Below are 27237 nucleotides of genomic sequence, written 5' to 3'. Positions count from 1 at the left end.
TCTTGTCACTTCCCCCAGGATGATGAGGAACCATGAAGGAGTTCTCTTTGAGTTTGGTCAGTCAAATCCAACTAACAGTTACCTCGTTCAGCCCACGTTACCAGCTTCCTCACATAAATATCACAGGAGACTTTGTCAAAAGCCTTACTGAAATCAAGATGCACTATTTCCACAGCTGTCCCCTGACCAACAAAGTTTGTAACTCCATCCAAAAAAAGGGGAGGAGAGATTTCTCTGGCTTGACTTGTTTTGAGAAAGCCATGCTTTAATCCTGTATGTTTCAGTTGTGAAATCTTCAGATGAAGGGCACATAAACTTTAAAAATGATAATAAATAAGGATATTGACAAGCTGGAACATGTGCAAAGGAGGGCAATTTATTTATTTATTTAATTTGTATACCACCCGACCCAGTGGTGCCAACTTGAATAAAATATTGGGGGGGGGGGAGCAGGTAAGGCCCGCCTTGCAAAATAAATCACATGATGCATGTACGCCATTGGAATGTCAATGTGTACCAACTGGGGGTTTCCCAACCGGTTGCAAACGGGATCAGTTCAGGAACCCCGTTCACAACCTGAAAGGAACACAATCCACATCTGTGTGTCTGCGCATGTGAAGGTCGCGTTTAACTGCTTCTGTGCATTTGCGTGATGTCATTTTACGTGTCTGCACATGTGTGAGCGGCAAAACCTGGAAGTAACTCTTTCTTGCACTTCCGGGTCACCGCATGATGCAACCTGAAAACACGTAACCTGAAACCCTCCCTACCACATTTTAAAAGGGCATTAGATATCAATCAGCCAAAGGTGCTGATTGCCTGGCTCCTAAAGCTATATAATGGTTTTTCCAACGTTTGTATGAATTCTCTGATGCTTAGTGAGACTGGCCTTTTGATTGAAGCTCTTTCCACATTCCACACACTGATATGGTTTCTCCCCTCTATGAATTCTTTGATGGGAAGTGAGATGGTGGCTGTAACTGAAGCTCTTCCCACATTCCACACACTGATAGGGTTTCTCCCCGGTATGAATTCTCTGATGGGAACTGAGATTGGAGCTCTGACTGAAGCTCTTTCCACATTCCACGCACTGATAGGGTTTCTCCCCAGTATGAATTCTCTGATGGGAAATGAGAAAGGAGCTCGTATTGAAGCTCTTTCCACATTCCAGGCACTGATAGGGTTTCTCTCCTGTATGAATTCTTTGATGGGAAGTGAGATGGGAACTCTCCCTGAAGCTCTTTCCACATTCCACACACTGATAGGGTTTCTCTCCTGTATGAATTTTATAATGGGAAGTGAGATTGTACCTCTGACTGAAGCTCTTTCCACATTCCATGCACTGATAGGGTTTCTCTCTTGTATGAATTTTATAATGGGAAGTGAGAGAGGAGCTCGTCCTGAAGCTCTTTCCACATTCCATGCACTGATAGGGTTTCTCTCCTGTATGAATTCTCTGATGCATAGTGAGATTGGAGCTCTTCCTGAAGCTCTTTCCACATTCCAGGCACTGATAGGGTTTCTCCCCAGTATGAATTCTCTGATGGGAAGTGAGAGAGGAGCTCTGAGTGAAGCTCTTTCCACATTCCACACACTGATAGGGTTTCTCCCCTGTATGAATTTTCTGATGCTTAGTGAGATTGGAGCTCTTCCTGAAGCTCTTTCCACATTCCAGGCACTGATAGGGTTTCTCCCCAGTATGAATTCTCTGATGCTTAGTGAGATTGGAATTCTGACTGAAGCTCTTTCCACATTCCATGCACTGATAGGGTTTCTCTCTTGTATGAATTTTATAATGGGAAGTGAGAGAGGAGCTCGTCCTGAAGCTCTTTCCACATTCCATGCACTGATAGGGTTTCTCTCCTGTATGAATTCTCTGATGCATAGTGAGATTGGAGCTCTTCCTGAAGCTCTTTCCACATTCCAGGCACTGATAGGGTTTCTCCCCAGTATGAATTCTCTGATGGGAAGTGAGAGAGGAGCTCTGAGTGAAGCTCTTTCCACATTCCACACACTGATAGGGTTTCTCCCCTATATGAATTTTCTGATGCTTAGTGAGATTGGAGCTCTTCCTGAAGCTCTTTCCACATTCCAGGCACTGATAGGGTTTCTCCCCAGTATGAATTCTCTGATGGGAAGTGAGAGAGGAGCTCTGACTGAAGCTCTTTCCACATTCCACACACTGATAGTGTTTCTTTCCAGTGAGAATTCTTTGTTGGGAAGTGGAATGGGAGCTCTGACTGCAGCTCTCTCCACATTCCAAATTTTTGCATGGCTTCTCCTCTCCGGGGGTTTTGTCATGTTCATCCTTGTTCTTGTTTTCCAATTCATCAAAATCTGCAATGGAGACAAAAAAGGGATTAGAGCCTCAGGAACAAATCAAGAAGAACTGAAGGGAGTGGGGTGTTTGCCTTTGTTGGTTGTCATTAACCAACATTTTTATTAATATATTCTGATGGATTGATGAATGTTGATTTGTTTGATATACAATAGTGGCTAAAATTGTGGAAGAACAGTTTTTGGAGAGATACTTGGAAGACCTGCAGAAAGGAACGGTAGAGGAGAAAGAACCAACTGACATCGCAAATCTATCATTCGGACTTTTACCACCACCATCGGAGGAAGAACAAAAGCTTGGAGCAGTCGGAGGAATAGGTACTTAAGAACAAAATGTCTCTGCAACTTCTTAGTTGGAACTGTAACGGCTTGAACCTTCCCCGAAAAAGACGTCAAGTGTTCCACATTTTGAAGAGAGAACAATTAGACCTAATATGTCTGCAAGAAACTCATATTGCCAGGATACACAGGAAACTGTTGATAAACAAGAGACTTGGACAGGAATTTATCTCATCAGACAAAATGAAGAAAAGAGGCGTGGTGATCTATGCAAAAGAAAAATTGGTTCCAAAAATGATATTTAAAGACGAACAAGGAAGATACCTGGCAATTGAAATACAAATTCAAGGAGAAAAAATTTTGATAGTTGGAGTTTACGCGCCAAATGAAGGGAAGGCCGAATTCTTTAAGAAGTTGCATGAGACTTTAATGGACTTTCTAGACTATAAAATCGTAATGAGGGGAGATATGAACGGAGTCGTCTCCACAAACATGGATAAAGCACAGAGACAAGTGATTTCTAAGGAAGGGAGACTACCAAAGACTTTTTTTGAAATGACTGAAACTATGGACCTGATTGACATTTGGAGAACAAGGAACCCTCTCGAGAGAGAGGGAACCTTTTTCTCTGAAGCAAAAATGACATGGACAAGAATTGACCAAATTTGGGTTACTAGTAGCCTGGCGCCAAGAACAAAAAAAGTAGAAATCTGCCCAAAAACTTGCTCCGACCACAACGCTGTAAAGATGGAGATGAAATTTACAACAACTGGATCCTTTAGATGGAGAATGAATGACACCCTACTTAGAGATGAAGAGATTTACAAGAAGGCCCAAAAAACATTGAAAGATTACTTTGAGATAAATTTGAGAACAGAAGTGGAGAAAAGAACAATTTGGGACGCTAGCAAAGCCGTGATGCGAGGTTTCCTAATTCAACAGAACTCTATAAAGAGGAAAAAACAAAATGAGAGGAAAGAAAAAATCTTAGAAAAAATGAAAGGAGAAAAGAAATTGAGGTCCAAACCAAAGTCTCATGAGATTCTGAGAGAAATAAAGTATTATCAGATGCAATACATGGAACTGACGAATCAAGAAATAGAATGGAAAATAAAGCAAATGAGACAAAAGACATTTGAATCAGCAGATAAATGTGGGAAACTTCTGTCATGGCAATTGAAAAAGAGGCAGAAATTGAACACTGTGACAAGCCTAGAAATGGACGGAAAGATCATCCATAAACCTAATGAGATAAGTAATTCCTTTCAAAGCTTCTTTAAGAAATTGTATGAACAAGGGCAAGTTAACGAACAAGAAATAGAAGAATTTATTAAAAAAATATGGTTTACCAAAAATCTCAGAACAAAGTAAAATGATCCTGAATGAGAAAATAACAGAACAAGAAATAGAGGGTGCCATTCAGAATATGAAATTGGGAAAATCACCAGGACCAGATGGCTTGACGGCGAGATACTACAAAGTGCTGAAGGAATGGTTAATACAACCACTGAAGGAAGTTTGTAATGAAATTTTGGAGGGGAAAAAGGCACCTGAATCGTGGAAAGAGGCTTTCATCTCACTTATACCGAAAACAGAGACTGAAAAGAACCAGGTCAGAAACTACCGCCCTATATCTTTACTTAATGTGGATTATAAAATTTTTGCAGACATTTTGGCAAAAAGATTGAAGAGAGTGTTGTTAGGGGAGATTCATAAGGACCAAACTGGCTTTCTCCCAGGGAGGCATATGTCAGACAATGTGAGGAACATTATAGACATTTTGGAGTTGTTAGAAGTTGACATTAACAGGAAGGCTGTCTTGATTTTTGTGGACGCGGAGAAAGCCTTTGACAATATTTGTTGGAGTTTTATGAAGAAGAATCTCCAAGGGATGGGGGTAGGCCAAGGTTTTGAAAACGGTATAGGTGCAATATACTCTAAGCAAAAAGCAAAGCTAATTGTAAATAATGTGGTAACGGAAGAAATATCCATAGAAAAAGGTACACGGCAGGGATGCCCAATATCCCCTTTGCTTTTCATATCAGTCCTGGAGGTTTTGTTAAACATGATTAGAAAGGATCAGTTGGTTAAAGGAGTTCAGGTCGGAGTCAGACACTACAAATTAAGAGCATTTGCAGATAACCTAGTATTGACCCTGCAACAGCCAGACACTAGTACCAAAAGAGTATTAGAATTAATTGAGGTATTTGGTCAAGTAGCAGGATTTAAACTGAACAAAAAACGAAAGTGCTGGAAAAAAATTTAACAATGGAGGAAAGAGAGAGATTTCAGAATGAAACAGGCTTGGAAATAACGAAAAAAGTGAAATACCTGGGGATAAACTTAACATCTAAGAATGTGAACTTATTTAAGGACAATTATGAAAAATGTTGGTTAGAAGTAAAGAAAGATCTAGAAATATGGTCAAGGTTGAGACTTTCCTTGCTAGGCCGAATTGCTACTATTAAGATGAATGTACTGCCTAGAATGTTATTTTTGTTTCAGACATTGCAGATTTTGGACAAGATGGACTGTTTCAAGAAGTGGCAGAAAGATATATCAAAATTTGTCTGGCAGGGCAAAAAGACCAGAATAAAATTTAAGATTTTAACTGATGCAAAAGATAGAGGGGGGGTTGCCCTGCCGGACTTAAGACTTTATTATGAATCGGCAGCTTTCTGCTGGTTGAAACACTGGCTACTTCTTGAGAACACAGACATTTTGGATCTGGAAGGGTATGATAATAGCTTTGGCTGGCATGCATACTTATGGTACGACAAGGCAAAGGTGCATAAAGGTTTCAAAAATCATATTGTTAGGAAAGCATTATATAATGTTTGGATCCAATATAAAGATCTGTTGGAAAGTAAAACTCCCAGGTGGTTGTCACCAATGGAAGCTAAGGAGGTGAAAAAACTTAATATGGACTCTAAATGGCCAAAATACTGTGAAATTTTAGAACATGATGGTGAAAGGGTTAAACTTCAGAGTTACGAGAAATTAAAGTCCAAAGTTAGAGATTGGTTGCACTATCATCAGATAAACGAGACATTTAAACAGGACAGGAAAATAGGATTTCAGAAAGAGAGGTCAAAATTAGAAACAGAATTGTTAGAACCCAATACAGAAATTTTTTCAAGAATGTATAACTTGCTGTTGAAATGGAATACACAGGATGAAACGGTGAAATCAGCTATGATTAAATGGGCACAAGACATCGGTCATGACATTATGTTTGCTGACTGGGAACAGTTATGGACCACTGGTGTTAAATTTACCGCATGTAATGCTCTGAAAGAAAACATAATGAAAATGATCTATAGGTGGTACATGACCCCAGTCAAGCTTGCAAAAATCTATCATTTGCCCAATAATAAGTGTTGGAAATGTAATGAGACTGAAGGTACTTTCTACCACCTTTGGTGGACCTGCCCGAAGATTAAAGCTTTTTGGGAAATGATCTATAATGAAATTAAGAAAGTCCTTAAGTGGACTTTTCCTAAGAAACCTGAGGCTTTTCTCTTGGGCATGGTTGGCCAATTGGTCCTAAAGAAGGATAGGATTTTTTTTATGTATGCTACCACAGCACAAGAATTCTTCTGGCAAAGTATTGGAAGATGCAAGAACTACCTACTCTGGAAGAATGGCAAACAAAGGTGACGGACTTTATGGGACTGGCCGAGATGACTGGCAGAATCCGCGACCAGGGGAAGGAGACGGTGGAAGAGGACTGGAAGAAATTTAAAATATATCTTAAAAATTGTTGTAAAATTGAGGAGTGTTAAGATGTCAAGGGGTAAGAAGCAGAGAATTACAGCTGTAATTAACAAATTAAAGGAAACTTAATGAAAGGGAATTATAGATAAATTGACTAAAGGGTTGCTAAAGAACCGTAAAACAAGGATGCAGTGATGGGGAGGTATGGGGAAGTCGAAGGAAAGAAGGTGCATGAAAATAAGATTATGAAGTTATACATGTTTAAATGTTTTGTATGTGTTTGTTTTGTGTTCTGTTTGTCTTTATTATGTGTTTGAAAAATGAATAAAAATTATTATAAATAAAAATAAAATTGTGGAAGCCTTTTTGGGGGAAAGTGCATTTCAGATACTTGATGGCTCGTAACGGCACTTTGTTTTGAGTAATATCAATGGAAAGATAATTTAATGAAGAATGTAATCTGTATGTGTATTCTATCAAAAGTGAAAACTGAATAACCAGAAAAAGGAATCACAACTTGCTTAGCTTGACTTTTGGCAGTGTGTTGTGTGATGGCTATCATGTTGGTTGGTTATTTGGTGTTTTTTCATTTAGTGGTTTGTAAAACATAATAAAATTAAAGAAATGGCACAAGAAGTTGACTGGACACCCAGAAAGTGATGTAAAATAGTACTATTAAGTGAAAAAGGCTACAGTTATGAAGAAATTAGAAGAAAGATGGAGGATTCTTTTTCTTTTTCCAATTTTATCCAATTTTGTTTTAAAAAGTACTGTATTTTTTGCTCCATAGGGCGCAGCTAGTTTTTAGGGGGGGAATCAAGGAAAAAAACTTATTTCTCCCCCCCAGCCCCAAAGAGCAAAGAAGCCCAGAAAATGAGCGGGATCCATCCCGCTGGCTGTCTTGGCTTCCTCTTTAGCTGTGCCAACCCCTGCAGCTGGGAGAGGCTGCGTACGGCTTTGGCAGAAGCCAAGACAGCGAGCGGGATGGATCCTGCTCGCTATCTTGGCTTCGTTTTTAGCCGTGGGGCTGGGGTGGGGTCCCCCAACCCCAGCCCCCAGAACAGGTCCAGGAGCAGCAGCAAGATTGAGCGCAACCTTGCCGCCACTCCCGGAGCTTGCAGGGCTGGGGACGGTCTTCCCCCGACCCCAACCCCAAGAACAGGCAGCTATCCGCAAACCTTCCGAGCACAGCGGGAACTACTGCCGCACTCGGAAGGCTTGCGGATAGCTGCCTGAAGCCCCCGGAGTACAGCCTTTGATGCCTCCGCAGAGAAGCGGGGTGAAGGCACCCCGCTGCCCTGCGGAGGCTTTGCGCAGCTATCCCAAAGCTAGAACAGCGAGACGGAGCACTGCGCAGCGCTCCGTCTCCCTGTTCTGGCTTTGGGCTTAGTTGCGCAGACTGCATTCGCTCTACAGGATGCACACACATTTCCTCTCAATTTTTGGAGGGGGAAAAGTGTGTCCTATAGAGCGAAAAATACGGTATATAGCATTTTATTAGAGTGGGAAACCAAAGATGAAGAGGTTAAATCAGTCATGTTTAAATGGGCTCAGTATGTGGGACACAACATTCAGGTTGCAAGTTGGGGAAAATTGTGGAAAGTTGACATAAAATTTACAGATTGTATATTATTAATTAAAGATAATTATGAAAAATGCTGGACAGAAGTGAAAAAAGATTTAGAAATATGGTCAAACCTGAAGCTTTCTTTGCTAGGCCGCATTGCTGCTATAAAAATGAATGTATTGCCAAGAATGTTGTTTTCGTTTCAATCATTGCAAATTTTGGTCAAAATGGACTGTTTGAAGAAGTGGCAGAGAGATATTTCTAGATTTGTCTGGCAGGGCAAGAAGCACAGAATAAAATTTAAAATACTAACCGATGCAAAAGAAAGAGGTGGATTTGCCCTGCCAGACCTCAAAATTTATTATGAATCAGCTGCATTTTGCTGGCTGAAAGAATGGCTGCTTCTTGAAAACACAGACATTTTGGATATAGAAGGTTTCAATAATGTATTTGGGTGGCATGCATATTTGTGGTATGACAAGGTTAAAGCTCACAAAGCGTTTAAAAACCATATTGTTAGGAAAGCATTGTTTAATGTCTGGATAAGATATAAGGACTTACTGGAAAATAAAACCCCAAGGTGGTTGTCACCAATGGAAGCGAAGGCTCAGAAAAAGCTCAATATGGAGGCCAGATGGCCGAAATATTGGGAGATTTTGGAACAAGAGGGAGATAAACTAAAATTGCAGAGCTTTGAAAAACTAAAAAATACCAAGGCCTATCTTTCAAATACAAAGGAAGGAAGATAAAAATAAGGACTGTGAGTGATAAAGACAAGTTCTTGAGAGACCACGAAGAGGATCTCCAGAAGGAGGTGGAATCTGGGGAGGAGCCGAGTTCATCAGGAAAAGGAATACTGGACATAGCAAACTTATCATTTGGGTTGAAACCACCGACAGAGGAAGAACAACTCCACGGAGCAGTAGGAGGGGAAAGTAAATAGTTCCATCATGGCTCTGCAACTTCTAAGCTGGAATTGTAACGGTCTGAACATGCCCCGAAAGAGAAAAGCTGTATTTCATATCTTGAAGAAAAAACAATTGGATTTGATTTGTTTACAAGAAACACATGTGATGAGGTCACACAGGAAAATTCTTGTTAATAAAAGATTGGGACAAGAATTTATTTCATCTGACAAAGTTAAAAAAAGAGGAGTGGTGATATATGCAAAAGAAAAATTGCTACCGAAATTTATTTTCAAAGATGAACAAGGAAGATTCTTGGCAATTGAAATTCAAGTCCAAGGAGAGAAATTTTTGATTGTGGGAATTTATGCACCGAATGAGGGGAAATCTGAATTTTTCAAGAAGTTGCATGAGATTTTGTTGGACTATTTGGATTACAACTTAATTTTGATGGGAGACATGAATGGAGTAGTATCTACAAATATGGACAAAGCACAAAGACAGGTGGTTACTAAAGATGGTAGACTACCAAAAACTTTCTTTGAAATGACTGACAATATGGATTTGGTTGATATTTGGAGAACAAAAAACCCTCTTGAGAGAGGGAACCTTCTTTTCTGAAGCCAAAATGACATGGACTAGAATTGACCAAATATGGGTTACTAGAGGAATGGCACCAAAGATAAAAAAGTAGAAATCTGCCCAAAAACTTGCTCCGACCATAATGGCGTAAAGATGGAGATGAAGCAAATAACTGCTGGCTCCTTCAGATGGAGGATGAATGACACCTTATTTAGAGATGAAGAAGTATATAAAAAGGCCCAAAAAACTTTGAGAGACTATTTTGAAATAAATATGAAGACCAATGTTGAAAAAAGAGTAATCTGGGACGCAAGTAAAGCCGTTATGCGAGGATTCTTGATACAACAAAATGCAATAAAGAAGAGAAGCCAAAATGAGAAGAAAGATAAGATTTTGGAGAAGATAAAAGAAGGGGAAAGGAAATTAAGATCAAAACCAAAGTCTCATGAGATTTTGAGAGAAATTAAGTTATATCAAACACAATACATGGAATTGATGAATCAAGAAATAGAATGGAAAATTAAACAAATGAGACAAAATACTTTTGAATCAGCAGATAAATGTGGTAAATTATTGGCTTGGCAAATGAGGAAAAGACAAAAACTGAATACGATTACAAACTTAGAAGTGGAAGGAAAGAACATCTATAACCCAATTGAGATCAGAAACTGCTTCCAGAGATATTTTAAACAACTATATTCACAAGGGCCGCAGAAAGAATCGGACATAGAACAATTTCTTGAGAAAAATGGATTAAAAAAAATCTCTCATGAAAGTAAAATAGTTTTAAATCAGAAAATAACTGAACAGGAAATAGAAGGTGCCATTAAAAACGGATGGGCTGACTTCCAGATATTATAAAGCTTTGAAGGAGTGGTTATTACAACCTTTGAAGGAAGTCTGCAATGAAATTCTGGAGGGGAAAAGGGCACCAGAATCGTGGAAAGAGGCTTTTATTACACTTATACCGAAGACAGAGACTGAAAATTCTAAGACCGTTGGCAGTTACTGTTCACCGGATTTGGAATATGTGGCTGTTAAATGTAGACCAGCCTATCTCCCTAGGGAGTTTACAGCTGTTATGCTAACTGGTGTGTACGTGCCACCAGATGCCAATGCCAACTTGGCGCTGGGATGCCTGCAGAGCCTTATCAGCAGCCAGCAAGACAAGCATCCTGAAGCTGTGCACATCATTGCGGGAGACTTTAATCATGTTGAACTTAAAAAAGTGCTCCCAACGCTCTATCAGCATGTGAAATGTCCCACAAGAGGGGACAAGACACTGGACAAAGTTTATTCGAATGTAAATCACGGCTATAGGGCTTTACAGCTGCCACATTTGGGCCAGTCCGACCATATGTCTCTGTTCCTGGTACCAGCATATATCCCACTCAGGAAACGGGCTCCCACAATATCAAGGACTGTTAAAATCTGGCCTGAAGGTGCTATCCATCAGCTGCAGGACTGTTTTGAGAGAACCAATTGGGACATTTTCGATCGTTCAGACCTGGAGGAGCACACGGCGGCAGTTCTGTGCTATATCAATCACTGCACAGACACTGTCACAGTAAATAAATCCATCCGGTTTTATCCCAATCAGAAACCCTGGATGAATAGAGAGGTCCAGTGCCTGTTGCGGGAAAGGAACAGGGCTTTTAGGTCGGGCGAGGTGCAGCTTTACAGTGTGGCAAGAGCAAACTTGAAGAGGGGTATTCGACGGGCAAAACTGGTCTATAGGCAGAGGATTGAGGATAATTTAAGGAGTAACAACACAAGACAGATGTGGCAGGGGATTCAGCATATTACCAACTACAAACCTAACCTTGGTGCTGTCGACGGTGACCCTTTGCTGGCGGAGGAGCTTAACTTCTTCTTTGCTCGCTTCGAGAAGGAGCCACCTGAGACGCCGGTATTACAGCCACCAGCCCATAGGGGCCCCTCATTCACTGTAGAGGAGCATGAGGTGAGACAGGTATTGAGGATGGTGAATCCGAGGAAGGCTGCTGGACCTGATGGCATCACGGGAAAGGTGTTGAAGGGCTGTGCGGATCAGCTGGCGAGGGTCTTTACTAAGATCTTCAACAAGTCCTTACACCAGTCTATTGTCCCACCCTGCCTGAAGTCGTCAACTATTGTTCCTCTGCCTAAAAAATCCACAATCAGTAGTCTGAACGACTACAGACCAGTTGCACTGACTCCAATCATCATGAAGTGTTTTGAGAAACTGGTGCGCCGTCACATTATTTCCTGTCTTCCATCAACTTTTGACAACTACCAGTTTGCATACAGGGCAAATAGATCCACGGAAGACGCTATCACTACTACTCTCCATGCTGCTCTGTTCCATCTGGAGCAGCCGGGGAGTTATGTGAGGCTGCTGTTTGTGGATTTTAGCTCTGCTTTTAACACTATCCTCCCCCATAGACTGGTGTCCAAGCTAGAGGCGATTGGACTCTCCAACTCCACCTGTCTCTGGGTTTTGGACTTTTTGTCAGAACGTTCTCAGAGGGTTAGAGTAGGGTCACATATGTCCACAGCCCTTAGCCTTAACACCGGCTCACCACAGGGTTGTGTGTTGAGTCCCCTGCTCTATACTCTCTATACGTATGATTGTACAGCCATTTATTCCAGCAACAAAATCATCAAGTTTGCTGATGACACTACGGTGGTGGGGCTCATTTCAGGAGGGGATGAGTCCGCCTATCGGGACGAGGTGGAGCGGCTTTGTGCTTGGTGTGGAGAGAACAATCTGGCTCTTAATACGACTAAGACCAAGGAATTGGTGGTGGATTACAGGAAAAAAAAGGCGGACATTCAGCCCTTGTATATCAACGGGGAACGGGTGGAGAGGGTGGCGGAATTCAGGTTTTTGGGAGTGACTATCGATCAGGGCATGACTTGGAGCGCAAATACCACTGCTCTGGTGAAGAAGGCCCAGCAGAGAATTTATTTCCTCAGACTTTTAAAGAAGAACAATCTGAGTGAGAGACTGCTGGTGTCCTTCTACCGAGGCTCCATAGAGAGCATTCTCACATACTGTATTTGTGCCTGGTTCTCCAGCTGTACAGCTAGGAAGAGGAAGGTGCTCCAGAAGGTCATAACCACAGCCCAAAGGATTATTGGTCATCCCCTCCCATCTTTGGAAGAACTGTACGGTTCCCGTTGTCTTAGGAAAGCAAACAATATCCTGCAGGATGCATCTCACCCGGGACACAGTCTGTTTGTACTACTGCCTTCTGGCAGGAGATACAGAAACATCAAGTCAAGGACAAATAGACTGAAAAATAGTTTCTATCCAAGAGCTGTGGCCTTCTTAAATGCAGTAACTCGATAGTGTGACCTGGGAGTTTGATGGGTGTGGGTGTGGGTGTGGCTGGAATGTGGTTTGTTTGGTTGTTGTTGTTGTGTTGCTTTTGTTGTTTTTAAGGGATGGCATCCAATTTCGTTGCACTTGTGCAATGTTGCACTTGTGTAATGACAATAAAGAATCTATCTATCTATCTATCTATCTATCTATCTATCTATCTATCTATCTAAAAGACTCAACTTAAGAACTACCGCCCTATTTCGTTACTAAAAGTGGATTACAAAATCTTTGCTGACATTTTGGCTAAGAGATTGAAAAAAGTTTTGATGGAGGAGATTCATTGAGACCAAGCGGGCTTTCTCCCGAGAAGACATTTGTCAGACAATGTAAGGAATTTAATTGACATTTTGGAAAAGTTAGAAGTGAATATAAATACTAAAGCAGTTTTGATATTTGTGGACGCGGAGAAAGCCTTTGACAATATTTCTTGGAGTTTTATAAAGAAGAATCTCCAGGGGATGGGGGTAGGCCAAGGATTCGAAAACGGTATAGGTGTAATATATTCAGAGCAAAAAGCAAAGCTAATTGTAAATAATGTGGTTATGGAAGAATTCAAGATAGAAAAAGGGACACATCAGGGGTGCCCAATCTCTCCATTACTTTTTATATCTGTCCTGGAGGTTTTGCTGAACATGATTAGAAGGGATCAGCTGGTTAAAGGGCTACAGGTCGGAGTTAAACAATACAAATTGAGAGCATTTGCAGATGATTTGGTACTTACATTACACGAGCCAGAATCTAGTACTAAAAGGGTTCTAGAATTAATTCAAGAGTTTGGTCAAGTTGCAGAATTTAAATTGAACAAATTAAAAACTAAGGTATTAGAGAAAAAATTAACACCTATAGAAATGGAGAGGTTTCAGAATGAGACAGGGTTAAATGTGGTTAAGAAAGTGAAATGCTTGGGGATTAATATGACAGCTAAAAATGTGAATTTGTTTAAAGATAACTATGAGAAATGTTGGACAGAAGTGAAAAAAGATTTAGAAATTTGGACAAATTTGAAGCTTTCCTTGTTGGGTAGAATTGCAGCTATAAAGATGAATGTATTGCCTAGAATGTTATTTTTGTTTCAAACATTGCAAATTGTTGACAAGATGGACTGTTTCAAGAAGTGGCAGAAAGATATTTCTAAATTTGTCTGGCAGGGCAAGAAGCCCAGAATAAAATTTAAGATATTAACTGATGCAAAGGAAAGGGGTGGATTTGCCCTGCCAGACCTTAAACTATATTATTAATCAGCAGCTTTCTGCTGGTTGAAAGACTGGCTGCTTCTTGAGAATACAGACATTTTGGACTTAGAAGGTTTTAACAATGCTTTTGGATGGCATGCATATCTGTGGTACGACAAGGTCAAAGCTCATAAAGCTTTCAAAAATCATATTGTCAGGAAAGCATTGTACAATGTCTTGATTAAGTATAAAGATTTGCTGGAAAACAGAACTCCAAGGTGGTTGTCGCCAATGGAGGCAAAGGCTGTAAAAAAACTTAATATGGAGTCAAAATGGCCGAGATACTGGGAAATTTTGGAACAAGAAGGGAATAAACTGAAATTGCAGAGTTTTGAGAAATTAAAAGATAAAGTGCGAGACTGGCTGCATTACTATCAAATAATGGAGGCTTATAAGCTGGATAGGAAAATTGGCTTCCAGGTGGAAAAATCAAAATTGGAAACAGAATTGTTAGAACCAAAAACTAAGAATTTGTCAAGGATGTATAACTTGCTGTTGAAATGGAATACACAGGATGAAATGGTTAAATCAGCTATGATTAAGTGGGCACAAGATATTGGTCATAACATTATGTTCGCTGACTGGGAACAGTTGTGGACCACCGGCATGAAATTTACGGCATGTAATGCCTTAAGAGAGAATATTATGAAAATGATTTACAGGTGGTACATGACCCCAGTTAAGCTTGCAAAAATCTATCATTTGCCCGATAATAAATGTTGGAAATGTAAAGAAACTGAAGGTACATTCTTTCACCTTTGGTGGATGTGCCCAAGGATTAAGGCTTTCTGGGAAATGATATATAATGAAATGAAAAAGGTATTTTAATCAAGAGCTGCCAAAAGAAAAATGGACATTATTTATGTATGCTACAACAGCAGCAAGAATCTTGACTGCACAAAATTGGAAGATGGAAGAAATACCATCAAAAGAACAATGGTAAGAAAAACTGATGACTTATGCAGAATTGGCTAAGCTAACAAAGAAACTACGAGAGAAGGACAAAAAGGATTTTGAAAGAGTTTGGGAACCATTTACAGGTTATTTGCAGAAACAACAAAATGCATTGGACTCACTGGCAGGGTCTGAATAAACATTCACAACTTTATTATAGTAATAGAAATTTTAACAAAATGATAAGGGAATTTACTTTTATATAAAGCAGGACACAATAAATAAAACTAAATAACTCAGTAGAGGGGGAGTTTGTTGGAAAACTAGCCCCATCTGGAGAAGCTGTCCCCTCTCCCTGCTCCCGGAGCTGGTTTACCGGTGATCTGCCTCTGGCTGCGTTCCCAGACAGACCAGGGAGATCTTGAGATAGGCGACATTTCCCAGCATAGGAAAATGCATGCCCACTTCTCCCCCTTCGCAGGGGAAAGAAGAGTAGTCAGAAATCTATTTACATATTGTTTATTTCTGACATTACAGCTCTACAGAAAACGTGTCCGATCACTTCAGTTTCCACCCAGCAAGTGACAAAGACTTCCTTTACAACCGCAACAGGAAGGTCTCCAATTACACACTGGACACAGACTTCCAAAGCCTGTGAACTTCCGGGAATTTACTTTCCCACAGCTAGCCATATCACATGATGTCAACAAGCTGGCTGTCTGCAGCTGCGATGTTCTCATATTGTAACAGAGTTGAGGGAAGTCCGGAGGACGGGAGGGAGAACAACTGTATATAACACGATGATTGAGATATTTTTATTTGTTATAAAATTCGATAAATATTCATTTTTAAAAAAGAAAAAAGAAGAAGAAAGATTGAGGAAAACCTAACCAAAGCTGGCCTTTCTATATTTGTGAAGAGGTATAAGGAGACTCAGTCACTCCAAAATCAGACTGGTAAAGGAAGGAAAAGGTGCACAACAGCAAGTGACGATCAAAGGATGAAGAGACTGTGCCTACGTGGCAGAAGAAAATCACCTGGGTGTTTACAAGATGACATGGGGCAATGGAAGGTGAAGTTGAGTGCAAGGACTGGTCTAAATGCTAGAATTCCAAGGGAAAAGCCATTATCTCTCAAGCCAAGGTGGAAAAGATTAAACTGGGCTACAACCCATGTTAACTGGACAGCGGAACAATGGGACAGTGTTATTTGGAGTGATGAGACCCCAATCTCCTTGCTTGGTAGTGAGGGCATGAAATACGCGAGGAGGAGAATCGGAGAAGATTTACATCCTACTTGCATTACACCGACCGTGAAACACCCAGACAGTGTGATGATCTGGGGTTGTATGACAGCAAAAGGTGGGGGCAGAATTTGTGTCATTAATGGGAACGTCAATGCCCCCAAATACATAAATCAAATACTTGAGCCTGAACTGAAGTGTTCTGAATGTGAAATGTGAAATCATATACCACTGCTGGAATGGCCTGGGAATAGCCCAAGCGAAAATCTGGGGAGCTGACTAAAGAAACTTGTTAGTCAGAAGCAACCCAGCAATGAAGCCCAATTAATAGAGGCAATAATTCAGTCTTGGTTTCACATTATTACAGCTGCAGAACTAAAAAACTTGCTTCACTCCATGAGAAGGCGTTGTATATCTCCTTTTTTCTAAGCGTTTCACATTTCTTTTTTATGACTGTTGTTCTAATAAATACTCCTTCATAAAAGTTATTGCATTGCAATCTTCATTAAATTATCTTTCCTATGGTAAGGTAAAGGTAAAGGGACCCCTGACCATTAGATCCAGTCGTGACCGACTCTGGGGTTGCAGCGCTCATCTCGCTTTATTGGCCGAGAGACCCAGTGTTTGTCCACAGACAGCTCCCGGGTCATGTGGCCAGCATGACTAAGCCGCTTCTGGCAAACCAGAGCAGCGCACGGAAACACAGTTTACCTTCCCGCCGGAGCGGTACCTATTTATCTATTTTCACTTTGATGTGCTTTCGAACTGCTAGGTTGGCAGGAGCAGGGACCGAGCAACGCGAGCTCACCCCGTCGTGGGGATGCGAACCACCGACCTTCTGATTGGCAAGCCCTAGGCTCTGTGGTTTAACCCACAGCGCCACCCGCGTCCCTTTCCTACGGTATCACTTCCCAAAAAAGTGGTGTTATGAGCCATCAAACACACTTTTTAAAAAGGTTTCCATGATTTTAGCCACTAGTATAAGTTGTTCAATTAAAGTTAATATCCTTTTATATGGGATTGATGTTTCATGTGTATATATGTGTTGGAAGCCACCCAGAGGAGCTGGGACAACCCAGCCAGATGGGCTGGGGATAAATAAAAAATTATTACTATCACTGATACTACTACCTGAGATTCAATAAGCCTGGCTCTTCTCTGGGACGGATTTTGTTTGGCCCAGTCACGGCATCCCCTCCATCGCCAATGTCAGGCGTCTCTTGGGTCAACCCAAGACTGACAGCAGCAAAAACAAAAACAGAAAACCTGACAGAAGCTACTTATCTTTCCTAACAACTCTGAAGCTGACATTTAAGATGTCTGGGCAGTTCAGACCAGCCGAATCGTAGTATAAAAAGGCAGAACTGGTGGAAGATTTTTGACAGAAAAAACTGTAATTTGCTGTTCAAGGCTTATTGTGGGGACGTTAGGTTCCCAGGTGTTGTAGGGGGCGCTGCTGAGCTCTGTGAAAATATATGAGGTTTGTCAAATAGAGGTATTTCTTGAATTTCCAGGCAGATAGGACAATCCCACAGGGAGCCTTACCAAGAGAGGCCACGATCCCCCGATTCTCCTCCATAACGTCCTTATGCAGAGCTCTCTGGTCAGGATCCAGCAACGCCCACTCCTCATCCGTGAAACGAACAGTGACATCTTCAAAGCACACTGGACCCTAAAAGAAAAAGGGAAATGACCGCCTCTGAAACAGGATCAATATGATCTGCTACACAATGCGCTGTTGTTTCCTTCCTCTTAAGTGCTGCGTTATATATATATATATATATATATATATGCAGGTTTTGGTGTCCTCGGGTGTCTTCCCGTGTAAAAGTTGGGGTGTCTAGGCGACGTTTCGACGAGGTCTCACTCGTCATCTTCAGGCTGGTGCTTTCGGCTTCTTGTTACTGGAACAGAGCGGGATCTCAATGTTTGAGTTCCTATAAATACTGTAGAGGGGGTGTGGTGTCTAGCCTCCAATGTTCTGGGCAGAGAGGAAGTTCCCAGGCTAGTGTGCCTTTTCTTCTTTTGTTCCTTAATTACTTGAGAGATACCTTGAGTGATTTCTTGAGTGATATCCTGAGTACCACTTAGGTGGGTCATTAGGTGTGGATTAGTTGCTAAAGTCTTTGTGTCTTGACCTCTTGAACTTTGTGAAGAGTTTTCCTGAGAAGATGGCTGTATTGCACTTAGTTGTGCTTTGGCTTGGCTTCGTGTATAGGGGCGAGCTGTGGTTTTGTGGCTTGTGTCAGCCATCGAGATAGAGAAACACCCTCACAACATGAACAAGCGTGACGACACATCCCGCTTGCCAGACATCTGGAAATTAGCCCTCCCCACAAAAACTGACACCAGATCCAGAGGCACACAGAACGCCAACACCAATCAACCACACCAGACCCAAACCCAGACCCTCTCCACAGATGAATTACTGACACCATCCAGTAGCCAATCCATGGTGGCACCTCCGGATGCTGCACCCCCCTGCAATCCCTACACAGATCTGGCTGACACAAGCCACAAAACCACAGCTCGCCCCTATACACGAAGCCAAGCCAAAGCACAACTAAGTGCAATACAGCCATCTTCTCAGGAAAACTCTTCACAAAGTTCAAGAGGTCAAGACACAAAGACTTTAGCAACTAATCCACACCTAATGACCCACCTAAGTGGTACTCAGGATATCACTCAAGAAATCACTCAAGGTATCTCTCAAGTAATTAAGGAACAAAAGAAGAAAAGGCACACTAGCCTGGGAACTTCCTCTCTGCCCAGAACATTGGAGGCTAGACACCACACCCCCTCTACAGTATTTATAGGAACTCAAACATTGAGATCCCGCTCTGTTCCAGTAACAAGAAGCCGAAAGCACCAGCCTGAAGATGACGAGTGAGACCTCGTCGAAACGTCGCCTAGACACCCCAACTTTTACACGGGAAGACACCCGAGGACACCAAAACCTGCATTCCTGTACCCGTGAAAATCTACGAAAGCAAATATATATATATATATATATAAATTTTAACTAATAAATTATAAAATGTATCACCATTTTAACCACTTCTTATGCATTTCTTAACTTTATATTGCCTTTACATCTCTTAACAAATCATTCTCCCCCTTCTCCATTTTTTCCATACTTCTAATAATACTCCTCACAAAACTTCTTGCAACTCTACAAACGTCTTCTGTTCTTCACAATTACTGTTCAATTTACTCCAGTCTTCCATGAATTTCTGGTCTCGACGGTTTTGAATCCTTCCTGTTAGTTTATCTAATTCTGCTGCGTTATTTCAGTAGGATTGCTTTGCTGCACATTTGAATTATGGGTAGCTATTTTAATGCTTTAATTCAATTATTTTATTCTGCTTTTAATTACGGGTATTTGTCTTTGTGCAAATAGGTGGTTCTCCAACTTATGTTTTCCACGCTATTCTGCCTACGCAAGCATTCCAGTTTCCCCGATGGGAGGATCCACTTTCTCCTCTCCTCGTGAGTTGTTCTGGGGAGGTTCCCTCCCAGTGCCCTAGAGCCAAATTCAAGGGGTTCATGGGGGCATGGAGAGGGGGAGGAGTGGGGGGCAGGCCCCATTTAGCAGCGGATGGGGCTGGCTAGGTGAATCCTGGCCACTATTTGTTCTCGTCTGTCTGCTGCTTAGAAGCCTATTTTAGCATTCATTGATGAATATAGAAATACAAGAAGCCTAGTTTGGATGGCCATCTGTCTTGGGGGATCCAGCTGAGACTCCTGCAATGCAGGGCATGGGACTTGATGACCCTTGGGGTCCCTTTCAACTCTAGGATTCCATAAAAACTGCAACTACAGATGAATCCTACTGGCGACATTCAGAAGGCTGGAGTCACAGAGTTATCTGGGCAGGAAATCCCACACTTCACAGCTAGAGTTAACTCTTTATCAGCAAGAACACGATATTCACAATCTTGGCTGAGGTTCCGGCGTAATGAGAAGAGCAGCTCATTCCCGGAGGGTCTGTCACTTTGTATTTCTTAGTGCAGAAAGTATTTCCTATAAAGGAGTACGACAAGGCTGTATATTGTCTCCCGGCTTATTTAACTTATATGCAGAATTCATCATGCGAAAGGCTGGACTGGATGAATCCCTAGCTGGAATTAAGATTGCCGGAAGAATCATAGAATCATAGAGTTGGAAGAGACCACAAGGGCCATCGAGTCCAACCCCCTACCAAGCAGGAAACACCATCAGAGCACTCCTGACATATGGTTGTCAAGCCTCTGCTTAAAGACCTCCAAAGAAGGAGACTCCACCACACTCCTTGGCAGCAAATTCCACTGTCGAACAGCTCTTACTGTCAGGAAGTTCTTCCTAATGTTTAGGTGGAATCTTCTTTCTTGTAGTTTGGAACCATTGCTCCGTGTCCGCTTCTCTGGAGCAGCAGAAAACAACCTTTCTCCCTCCTCTATGTGACATCCTTTTATATATTTGAACATGGCTATCATATCACCCCTTAACCTCCTCTTCTCCAGGCTAAACATGCCCAGCTCCCTTAGCCGTTCCTCATAAGGCATCGTTTCCAGGCCTTTGACCATTTTGGTTGCCCTCCTCTGGACACGTTCCAGTTTGTCAGTGTCCTTCTTTAACTGTGGTGCCCAGAACTGGACACAGTACTCCAGGTGAGGTCTGACCAGAGCAGAATACAGTGGCACTATTACTTCCCTTGATCTAGATGCTATACTCCTATTGATGCAGCCCAGAATTGCACTGGCTTTTTTAGCTGCCGCGTCACACTGTTGGCTCATGTCAAGTTTGTGGTCAACCAAGACTCCTAGATCCTTTTCACATGTACTGCTCTCAAGCCAGGTGTCCCCCATCTTGTATTTGTGCCTCTCATTTTTTTTGCGCAAGTGCAATACTTTACATTTCTCCCTGTTAAAATTCATCTTGTTTGTTTTGGCCCAGTTCTCTAATCTGTCAAGGTCGTTTTGAAGTGTGATCCTGTCCTCTGGGGTGTTAGCCACCCCTCCCAGATTGGTGTCATCTGCAAATTTGTTTTTTTTTTTTTAAATATAATTTTTTATTGGTTTTAAACTGGAATTAAGATTGCTGGAAGAAATATCAACAACCTCAGATATGCAGATGACAAAACATTGATGGTAGAAAGTGAGGAGATATTAAAGAACCTTTTAATGAGGGTGAAAGAGGAGAGTGCAAAATATGGTTTGAAGCTCAACATTAAAAAACAAAGATCATGGCCACTGGGCCCATCACCTCCTGGCAAATAGAAGGGGAAGAAATGGAGGCAGTGAGAGATTTTACTTTCTTGGGCTCCATGATCACTGCAGATGGTGACAGCAGTCACAAAATTAAAAGACACCTGCCTCTTGGGAGAAAAGCAATGACAAACCTAGACAGCATCTTAAAAAGCAGAGACATCACCTTGCCAACAAAGGTCTGTATAGTTAAAGCTATGGTTTTCCCAGTAGTGATGTATGAAGTGAGAGATGGACCATAAAGAAGGCTGATCGCCGAAGAATTGATGCTTTTGAATTGTGGTGCTGGAGGAGACTCTTGAGAGTCCCATGGACTGCAAGAAGATCAAACTGATCCATTCTGAAGGAAATCAGCCCTGAGTGCTCACTGGAAGGACGGATCGTGAAGCTGAGGATCCAATACTTTGGCCACCTCATGAGAAGAGAAGACTCCCTGGAAAAGACCCTGATGTTGGGAAGGATGGAGGGCACAAGGAGAAGGGGACGACAGAGGACGAGATGGTTGGACAGTGTTCTCGAAGCTACCAGCATGAGTTTGACCAAATTGCGGGAGGCAGTGGAAGACAGGAGGGCCTGGCGTGCTCTGGTCCAGGGGATCACGAAGAGTCGGATACGACTAAATGACTAAAGAACAACAACAATACTAATTAATTCAAGAGGGTTCCGGAAGCTTCTCTGCGTAAAAGAAACAAGCAGAAGGTTCCTGATGTTTGGGTTATTCCTTCAGAGAAGCTGAGTACAGCTGGGTTAAAGTGGCTCTGTCATCTCTTCTGTCAAGGTCATGCTGACTATAAGAAGAGGCCAGAAGGAGCCTGGGTTTCTCTTTCTTTCCCTCTTTCTCTCTCTCTCCCTTCCTTCTGGTGTTCTGTACATAGTATGCCGAGTGTTAAGGTTTAAATTTATTATAAGTTGTGGGAAATTTCAGTTAAGTCTGCTGCAACTGGATTTCTTATGAACAGGGCCAATCCTGAACGTTTTGGATGTGGGACCATTATGCTCATTTGCCTTCAGTAGCAGTAAAGCTCTGCTGGATGAAATACAATTGCCTCTGGTCTATTTTGGGGAATCCTGCAACGTCTTTAAGATTTCACTCTGCTAACTATACATTGTAGTTCTGCTCAGGATCAATATTGAGTAGAATTTTAAGACAGTGTCTTCCTCCACAAAAGCAGTTGCCAAGAGTGAAGGCCCCCAACTCCCCACAGCTTTCCAAGCCCCCCCCCCGGGGTTTCTGGCGCCAGTGTGCAGCCTGCCTTTGCCCTTCCATTCTCAGACATCTCCTGCCTCCGAGAGACAAGCAGGGAGGGGGGGCTTCTGGCAGAAGGAGAGGGAGCCCCCGGTGGCTCCTCCTTCTCCTGACTCACCTCAGCCTCTCATCCTCCCTCCTCCCACTCGTCTCCTTCCTCTTCTGCCTCTGATTCTGGACTGCATTCTGCCTCAGAGTCTCCCAGCTCACTAAACCCTGTTGCCCCTTCAGCTTCTGACACCTCCTCTTCCCAGGCTTCTCCCTCTGACCGCCCATCCTTCTTCTACCTCTACTTCTTGGGGTCCGAGACGTCTTCCCTTCCTGGTTCCCTGGTTGCTTCCTCCCACCATTCCTCTGTGCTCAACCAGTCCATGACATTGCTCCATCCCTCGGCCTCTGATCCCATAAGGCAGCTTCCCCTGACCTGATCTGGTTCCACAGCCGCTGCTTCCCTTCTGCCCCCATGAAAAGATGGACCAGGAGGTTTTGCCGGCATCATTCTGTCACCTGCAAGAGAAAAAAGATAAGCAGGATGCCAGGAGTGCCTGCTTCTCTCACAGAGGAAACAGGGCATCTCTAACTACAGATGGGACTTTCAGAAAGCCTTACCTGCTGAGTGCAGTTGGACGTTTGTGCCCATTTCATGTTAGTTGTGCAAAACTATTTCTCCCTTCCTTTGGACCCTTGTTCCCAACTGTTCCCCCCCCCCCCAAAAAAAGAACTCACAGATTAGTTGGGAAAGCAACAGAATGAGACCAAACAGAGAAAAGCCGCCTTCCTCCTTACCCAGTGGCCTCTCTCTGGTGTCCAACGGAGGCCTCTCTGCCTCACAGGAATCCAGGTCCATTTCTGCAAAATGATCCCTTTTCTGAAAGAGCAACAAGGATTCAAAACATAAAATGGCGAGAAATGTTAGAAAGAGAATGACAAAGACAGAATCTTTAAGGGTGTTAGATCTCATTCCATGGATGCCTTCCCAGGAAAAGAATGGGCCAACAGTAGAGCATTATGGGATGTTCTCTGTCCTGTTTGGAGCCCCTTGGGAGTATCCAGAGCAAAGTCTCTCTCACCTGCTTCCTCTCCTCTGCCTGACTCAGGAGGAAACCTTCGGCCAGGGCCACCGCCTGGGAACTGGTCTCCGCTCCGCATTCCCTCACCCAGCTCTCCATCTCCGGGGGAAGGACAGCCAGGAACTGCTCCAAGATCACCAGGTCCAGCATCTCAGCTTTCGTGTGCCTTTCTGGCTTCAGCCACTGACGGTCAAGGTGGTAGAGTCGGCTGCAAACCTCTCGGGGTCCCTTGGCCTCCTGGCAGCAGAACTGCCTCAACTGCTGGCTCTGCACCTCTGAGGGGAGGGTGTCCAGGATCTTCTGCTCAGAGTTTCCCCAGAATCCCCCACTGCTTCCAGTTTGGATGGCATGGCCTCTTCCTGCTCCAGGGCCAGCTGGGTCTCGCTCATCCATCTGTGCTCTCAGGAAGCCTCTGAGAGATCGGATGGAACCCTTTGGTCTTCTGCCAAGTTCTGTCTGTGCTAATGAAGTGCTAGCAAATCCTACAAAGCAAATACATTGTTTAGTTACAGAATTTTTAGGTCCGAAGAAGAGAAATCTTCCCTGAGCAAGCATGGATGAGTCTTCCTAGGAACCAGGGTGGGACTGTACCAAACCATGAGGTATCTTCTGAAGAAGAAGACGGAGGAGGAGGAGGAGGAGAGGAGAAGAAGAAGAAGGAGAGGAGGAGGAGGAGGAAGCAGACTCTAGCCCTCCTAGAAGGAAGATTGCAATGCAAAATGTGGAGGCAACTGAAGGGATTTCTCTGAGGTGAATCAGTCTAGTTGCTCCTGCCTTCGAGTAAATGCAAGAAGTCAGAACTGACTGACAAGGGAATAATTTGTATCTTGTGGAAAATGGATGCCTGGCTCTAGTGGGGGTCCTTGCCTGGGGGTCCTCAGGAGTTGCTCTCCCCACCCCACCCCCTCCCCTGCTTCTGTCTCCTTTTCCTACACTTGGTCTCTCTGCCGCTCTCATGACAGACTCCTGGGGTGGGGTCCCTTTTTCTTTGCTCTGAGGGCCAGGAATGTATCTGAACAAGGGCCAAGTGGGTGGAGCCAAAGACATCTCCCTTGAAGCTTAGGGTGAAAGACAGGAAATTTATTATTCTCTTAGATGGCTGAACACACACACAGCCATTGATGCCCAGGTCCCTGGAGGCTCAGTGAGGAGCAGCGCCCATTTCCAGCTGCTTTGCCAGCAACAATCCCTTTGGGAGAGAGAGGATGTGGTCCTGGGATGCCCTGCTCTGGGTGCGAGGGGATGGCTGCCGTGGCCTCCGTGGGGAGCTGCCCTGGGAGACGACTGGGAAACTGGTCCCCAATGCAGCAGCCAGACTCTGGGCTGGGGTCCCTCTCTTTATCCCTGGCCTTTCTCTCCCACCTTTCCTTCCTTCCCCCCTCCCTCCCCGTGAGTTTTTTTGAGGGGGGGGGCTAGTCCATCTCGTCCAGCTTTGGAAAACCATTTGCACCTTTTCCCTCTGTTGTGCAGTGATGCTGAGCGACGTCACACAGAGTTAAAGTCCCAGGGACTCCTTTGTTTAAAAAATGAGATTTCGTGGGAGTCATTGTTTTTCTGAAAGGGGGGGCAAAGGGCAAAATGAGTTTGGGATCCTCTGATCTGCAGGAAGGAGAGCGTGGCAGCCCTGGCCCCTCCCTGGCAGGACCCTCTCCTCCTCCCTGACTTGGGGTCCCCCCCTTGCAGGAGCAGATCAGGCCCCCCAGGCCCCCTCCCCTGCTGCAGCCCTGGGACCCCCACCAGATCCCAGAGAGAGAGAGGGGAGACTCACCAGATCCCAGGAGGGGAGAGCGAGGCAGCCCTTGCAGGAGAGACACCCGAGCAGGAAAGGACTGGGGAGGGAGGGGCCTTGGCTCTGGAGGACCTGGCCCCCCCTTGCTTCCTGGCCTCTCTAGGAAGGCAGCTCGGTTCCCTTTAACCCTTGCCAAGCTGAGTCCCTCCAGCTCAGCCCTTCCTCCCTTGCAGAACTCTGATTTCTATTCATTTCTGTCATTTTGAATGGCTCTAAGGGGGCAGCTTCTCCCTGGATCCGCCTATGGCATGGGATCCTTTTGGGGGGCCTTTGGGGCTGGGCTCTGAGCATCTCCCTCGGTCCCTTTTGGGGGGGGGGCTTTGGCTCTTGGCTGGGCTCTGAGCATCTCCCTCGGTCCCTTTTGGGGGGGCCTTTGGCTCTTGGCTGGGCTCTGAGCATCTCCCTCGGTCCCTTTTGGGGGGGCCTTTGGCTCTTGGCTGGGCTCTGAGCATCTCCCTCGGTCCCTTTTGGGGGGGGGCTTTGGCTCTTGGCTGGGCTCTGAGCATCTCCCTCGATCCCTTTTGGAGGGGCCTTTGGCTCTTGGCTGTGCTCTGAGCATCTCCCTCGGTCCCTTTTTTGGGGGCCTTTGGCTCTTGGCTGGGCTCTAAGCATCTCCCTCGGTCCCTTTATTGGGGGGGGCCTTTGGCTCTTGGCTGGGCTCTGAGCATCTCCCTCGGTCCCTTTTGGAGGGGCCTTTGGCTCTTGGCTGGGCTCTGAGCATCTCCCTCGGTCCCTTTTGGAGGGGCCTTTGGCTCTTGGCTGGGCTCTGAGCATCTCCCTCGATCCCTTTTGGAGGGGCCTTTGGCTCTTGGCTGGGCTCTGAGCATCTCCCTCGGTCCCTTTTTTGGGGGCCTTTGGCTCTTGGCTGGGCTCTAAGCATCTCCCTCGGTCCCTTTATTGGGGGGGGCCTTTGGCTCTTGGCTGGGCTCTGAGCATCTCCCTCGGTCCCTTTTTGGGGGGACATGTGGCTCTTGGCTGGGCTCTGAGCATCTCCCTTGGTCCCTTTTTGGGGGGGCCTTTGGCTCTTGGCTGGGCTCTGAGCATCTCCCTCGGTCCCTTTTTGGGGGGGCCTTTGGCTCTTGGCTGGGCTCTGAGCATCTCCCTCGGTCCCTTTTTGGGGGGGCCTTTGGCTCTTGGCTGGGCTCTGAGCATCTCCCTCGGTCCCTTTTTGGGGGGACATGTGGCTCTTGGCTGGGCTCTGAGCATCTCCCTTGGTCCCTTTTTTGGGGGGGCCTTTGGCTCTTGGCTGGGCTCTGATTATCTCCCTTGGTCCCTTTTTGGGGGGCTTTGGCTCTTGGCTGGGCTCTGAGCATCTCCCTCGGTCCTTTTTTGGGGGGGCTTTGGCTCATGGCTGGGCTCTGAGCATCTCCCTCGGTCCCTTTGGGGGGGGCTTTGGCTCTTGGCTGGGCTCTGAGCATCTCCCTCGGTCCTTTTTGGGGGGGCTTTGGCTCTTGGCTGGGCTCTGAGCATCTCCCTCGGTCCTTTTTGGGGGGGCTTTGGCTCTTGGCTGGGCTCTGAGCATCTCCCTCGGTCCTTTTTTGGGTGGGCCTTTGGCTCTTGGCTGGGCTCTGAGCATCTCCCTCGGTCCCTTTTTTGGGGGGGCCTTTGGCTCTTGGCTGGGCTCTGAGCATCTCCCTCGGTCCCTTTTTTGGGGGCCTTTGGCTCTTGGCTGGGCTCTAAGCATCTCCCTCGGTCCCTTTATTGGGGGGGGGCCTTTGGCTCTTGGCTGGGCTCTGAGCATCTCCCTCGGTCCCTTTTTGGGG

At 44.3% G+C, this 27237-nt stretch overlaps 2 protein-coding genes across 2 annotated transcripts in view; both read right to left on the bottom strand.

Moving 5' to 3' along the window:
- Positions 1 to 24574, bottom strand: part of LOC310843263 (uncharacterized protein) — a 192399-nt gene extending 167825 nt beyond the window's left edge. Inside the window, exons 1-3 of the mRNA XM_083736311.1 lie at positions 23686 to 24574; positions 23402 to 23483; positions 23040 to 23122 (exon numbers count right to left, since the gene is read on the bottom strand). Of these exons, the coding sequence (XP_083592437.1) occupies positions 23040 to 23122; positions 23402 to 23483; positions 23686 to 24240 (720 nt within the window). The 5' untranslated portion in view covers positions 24241 to 24574. The remainder of the gene's footprint in view (positions 1 to 23039; positions 23123 to 23401; positions 23484 to 23685) is intronic.
- LOC310843455 (uncharacterized protein) lies at positions 822 to 25598 on the bottom strand. Its single transcript, XM_083736870.1, has 3 exons — positions 25454 to 25598; positions 17669 to 17795; positions 822 to 2337 (listed from the first exon to the last, which is right to left on the bottom strand). Exons 2-3 carry the CDS (start codon positions 17700 to 17702, stop codon positions 833 to 835), a joined length of 1539 nt encoding a protein of 512 aa, XP_083592996.1. The 5' UTR covers positions 17703 to 17795; positions 25454 to 25598; the 3' UTR covers positions 822 to 832.
- Positions 25599 to 27237: the final 1639 nt, after the last annotated feature.

The sequence above is a fragment of the Podarcis gaigeae genome, assembly GCF_964106915.1.
Source record: "Podarcis gaigeae genome assembly, chromosome: 4".
Lineage (NCBI taxonomy): Eukaryota > Metazoa > Chordata > Lepidosauria > Squamata > Lacertidae > Podarcis > Podarcis gaigeae.
The sequence above is the reverse complement of the archived record's forward strand: the minus strand, read 5'-3'. Positions and strand labels throughout refer to the sequence as shown.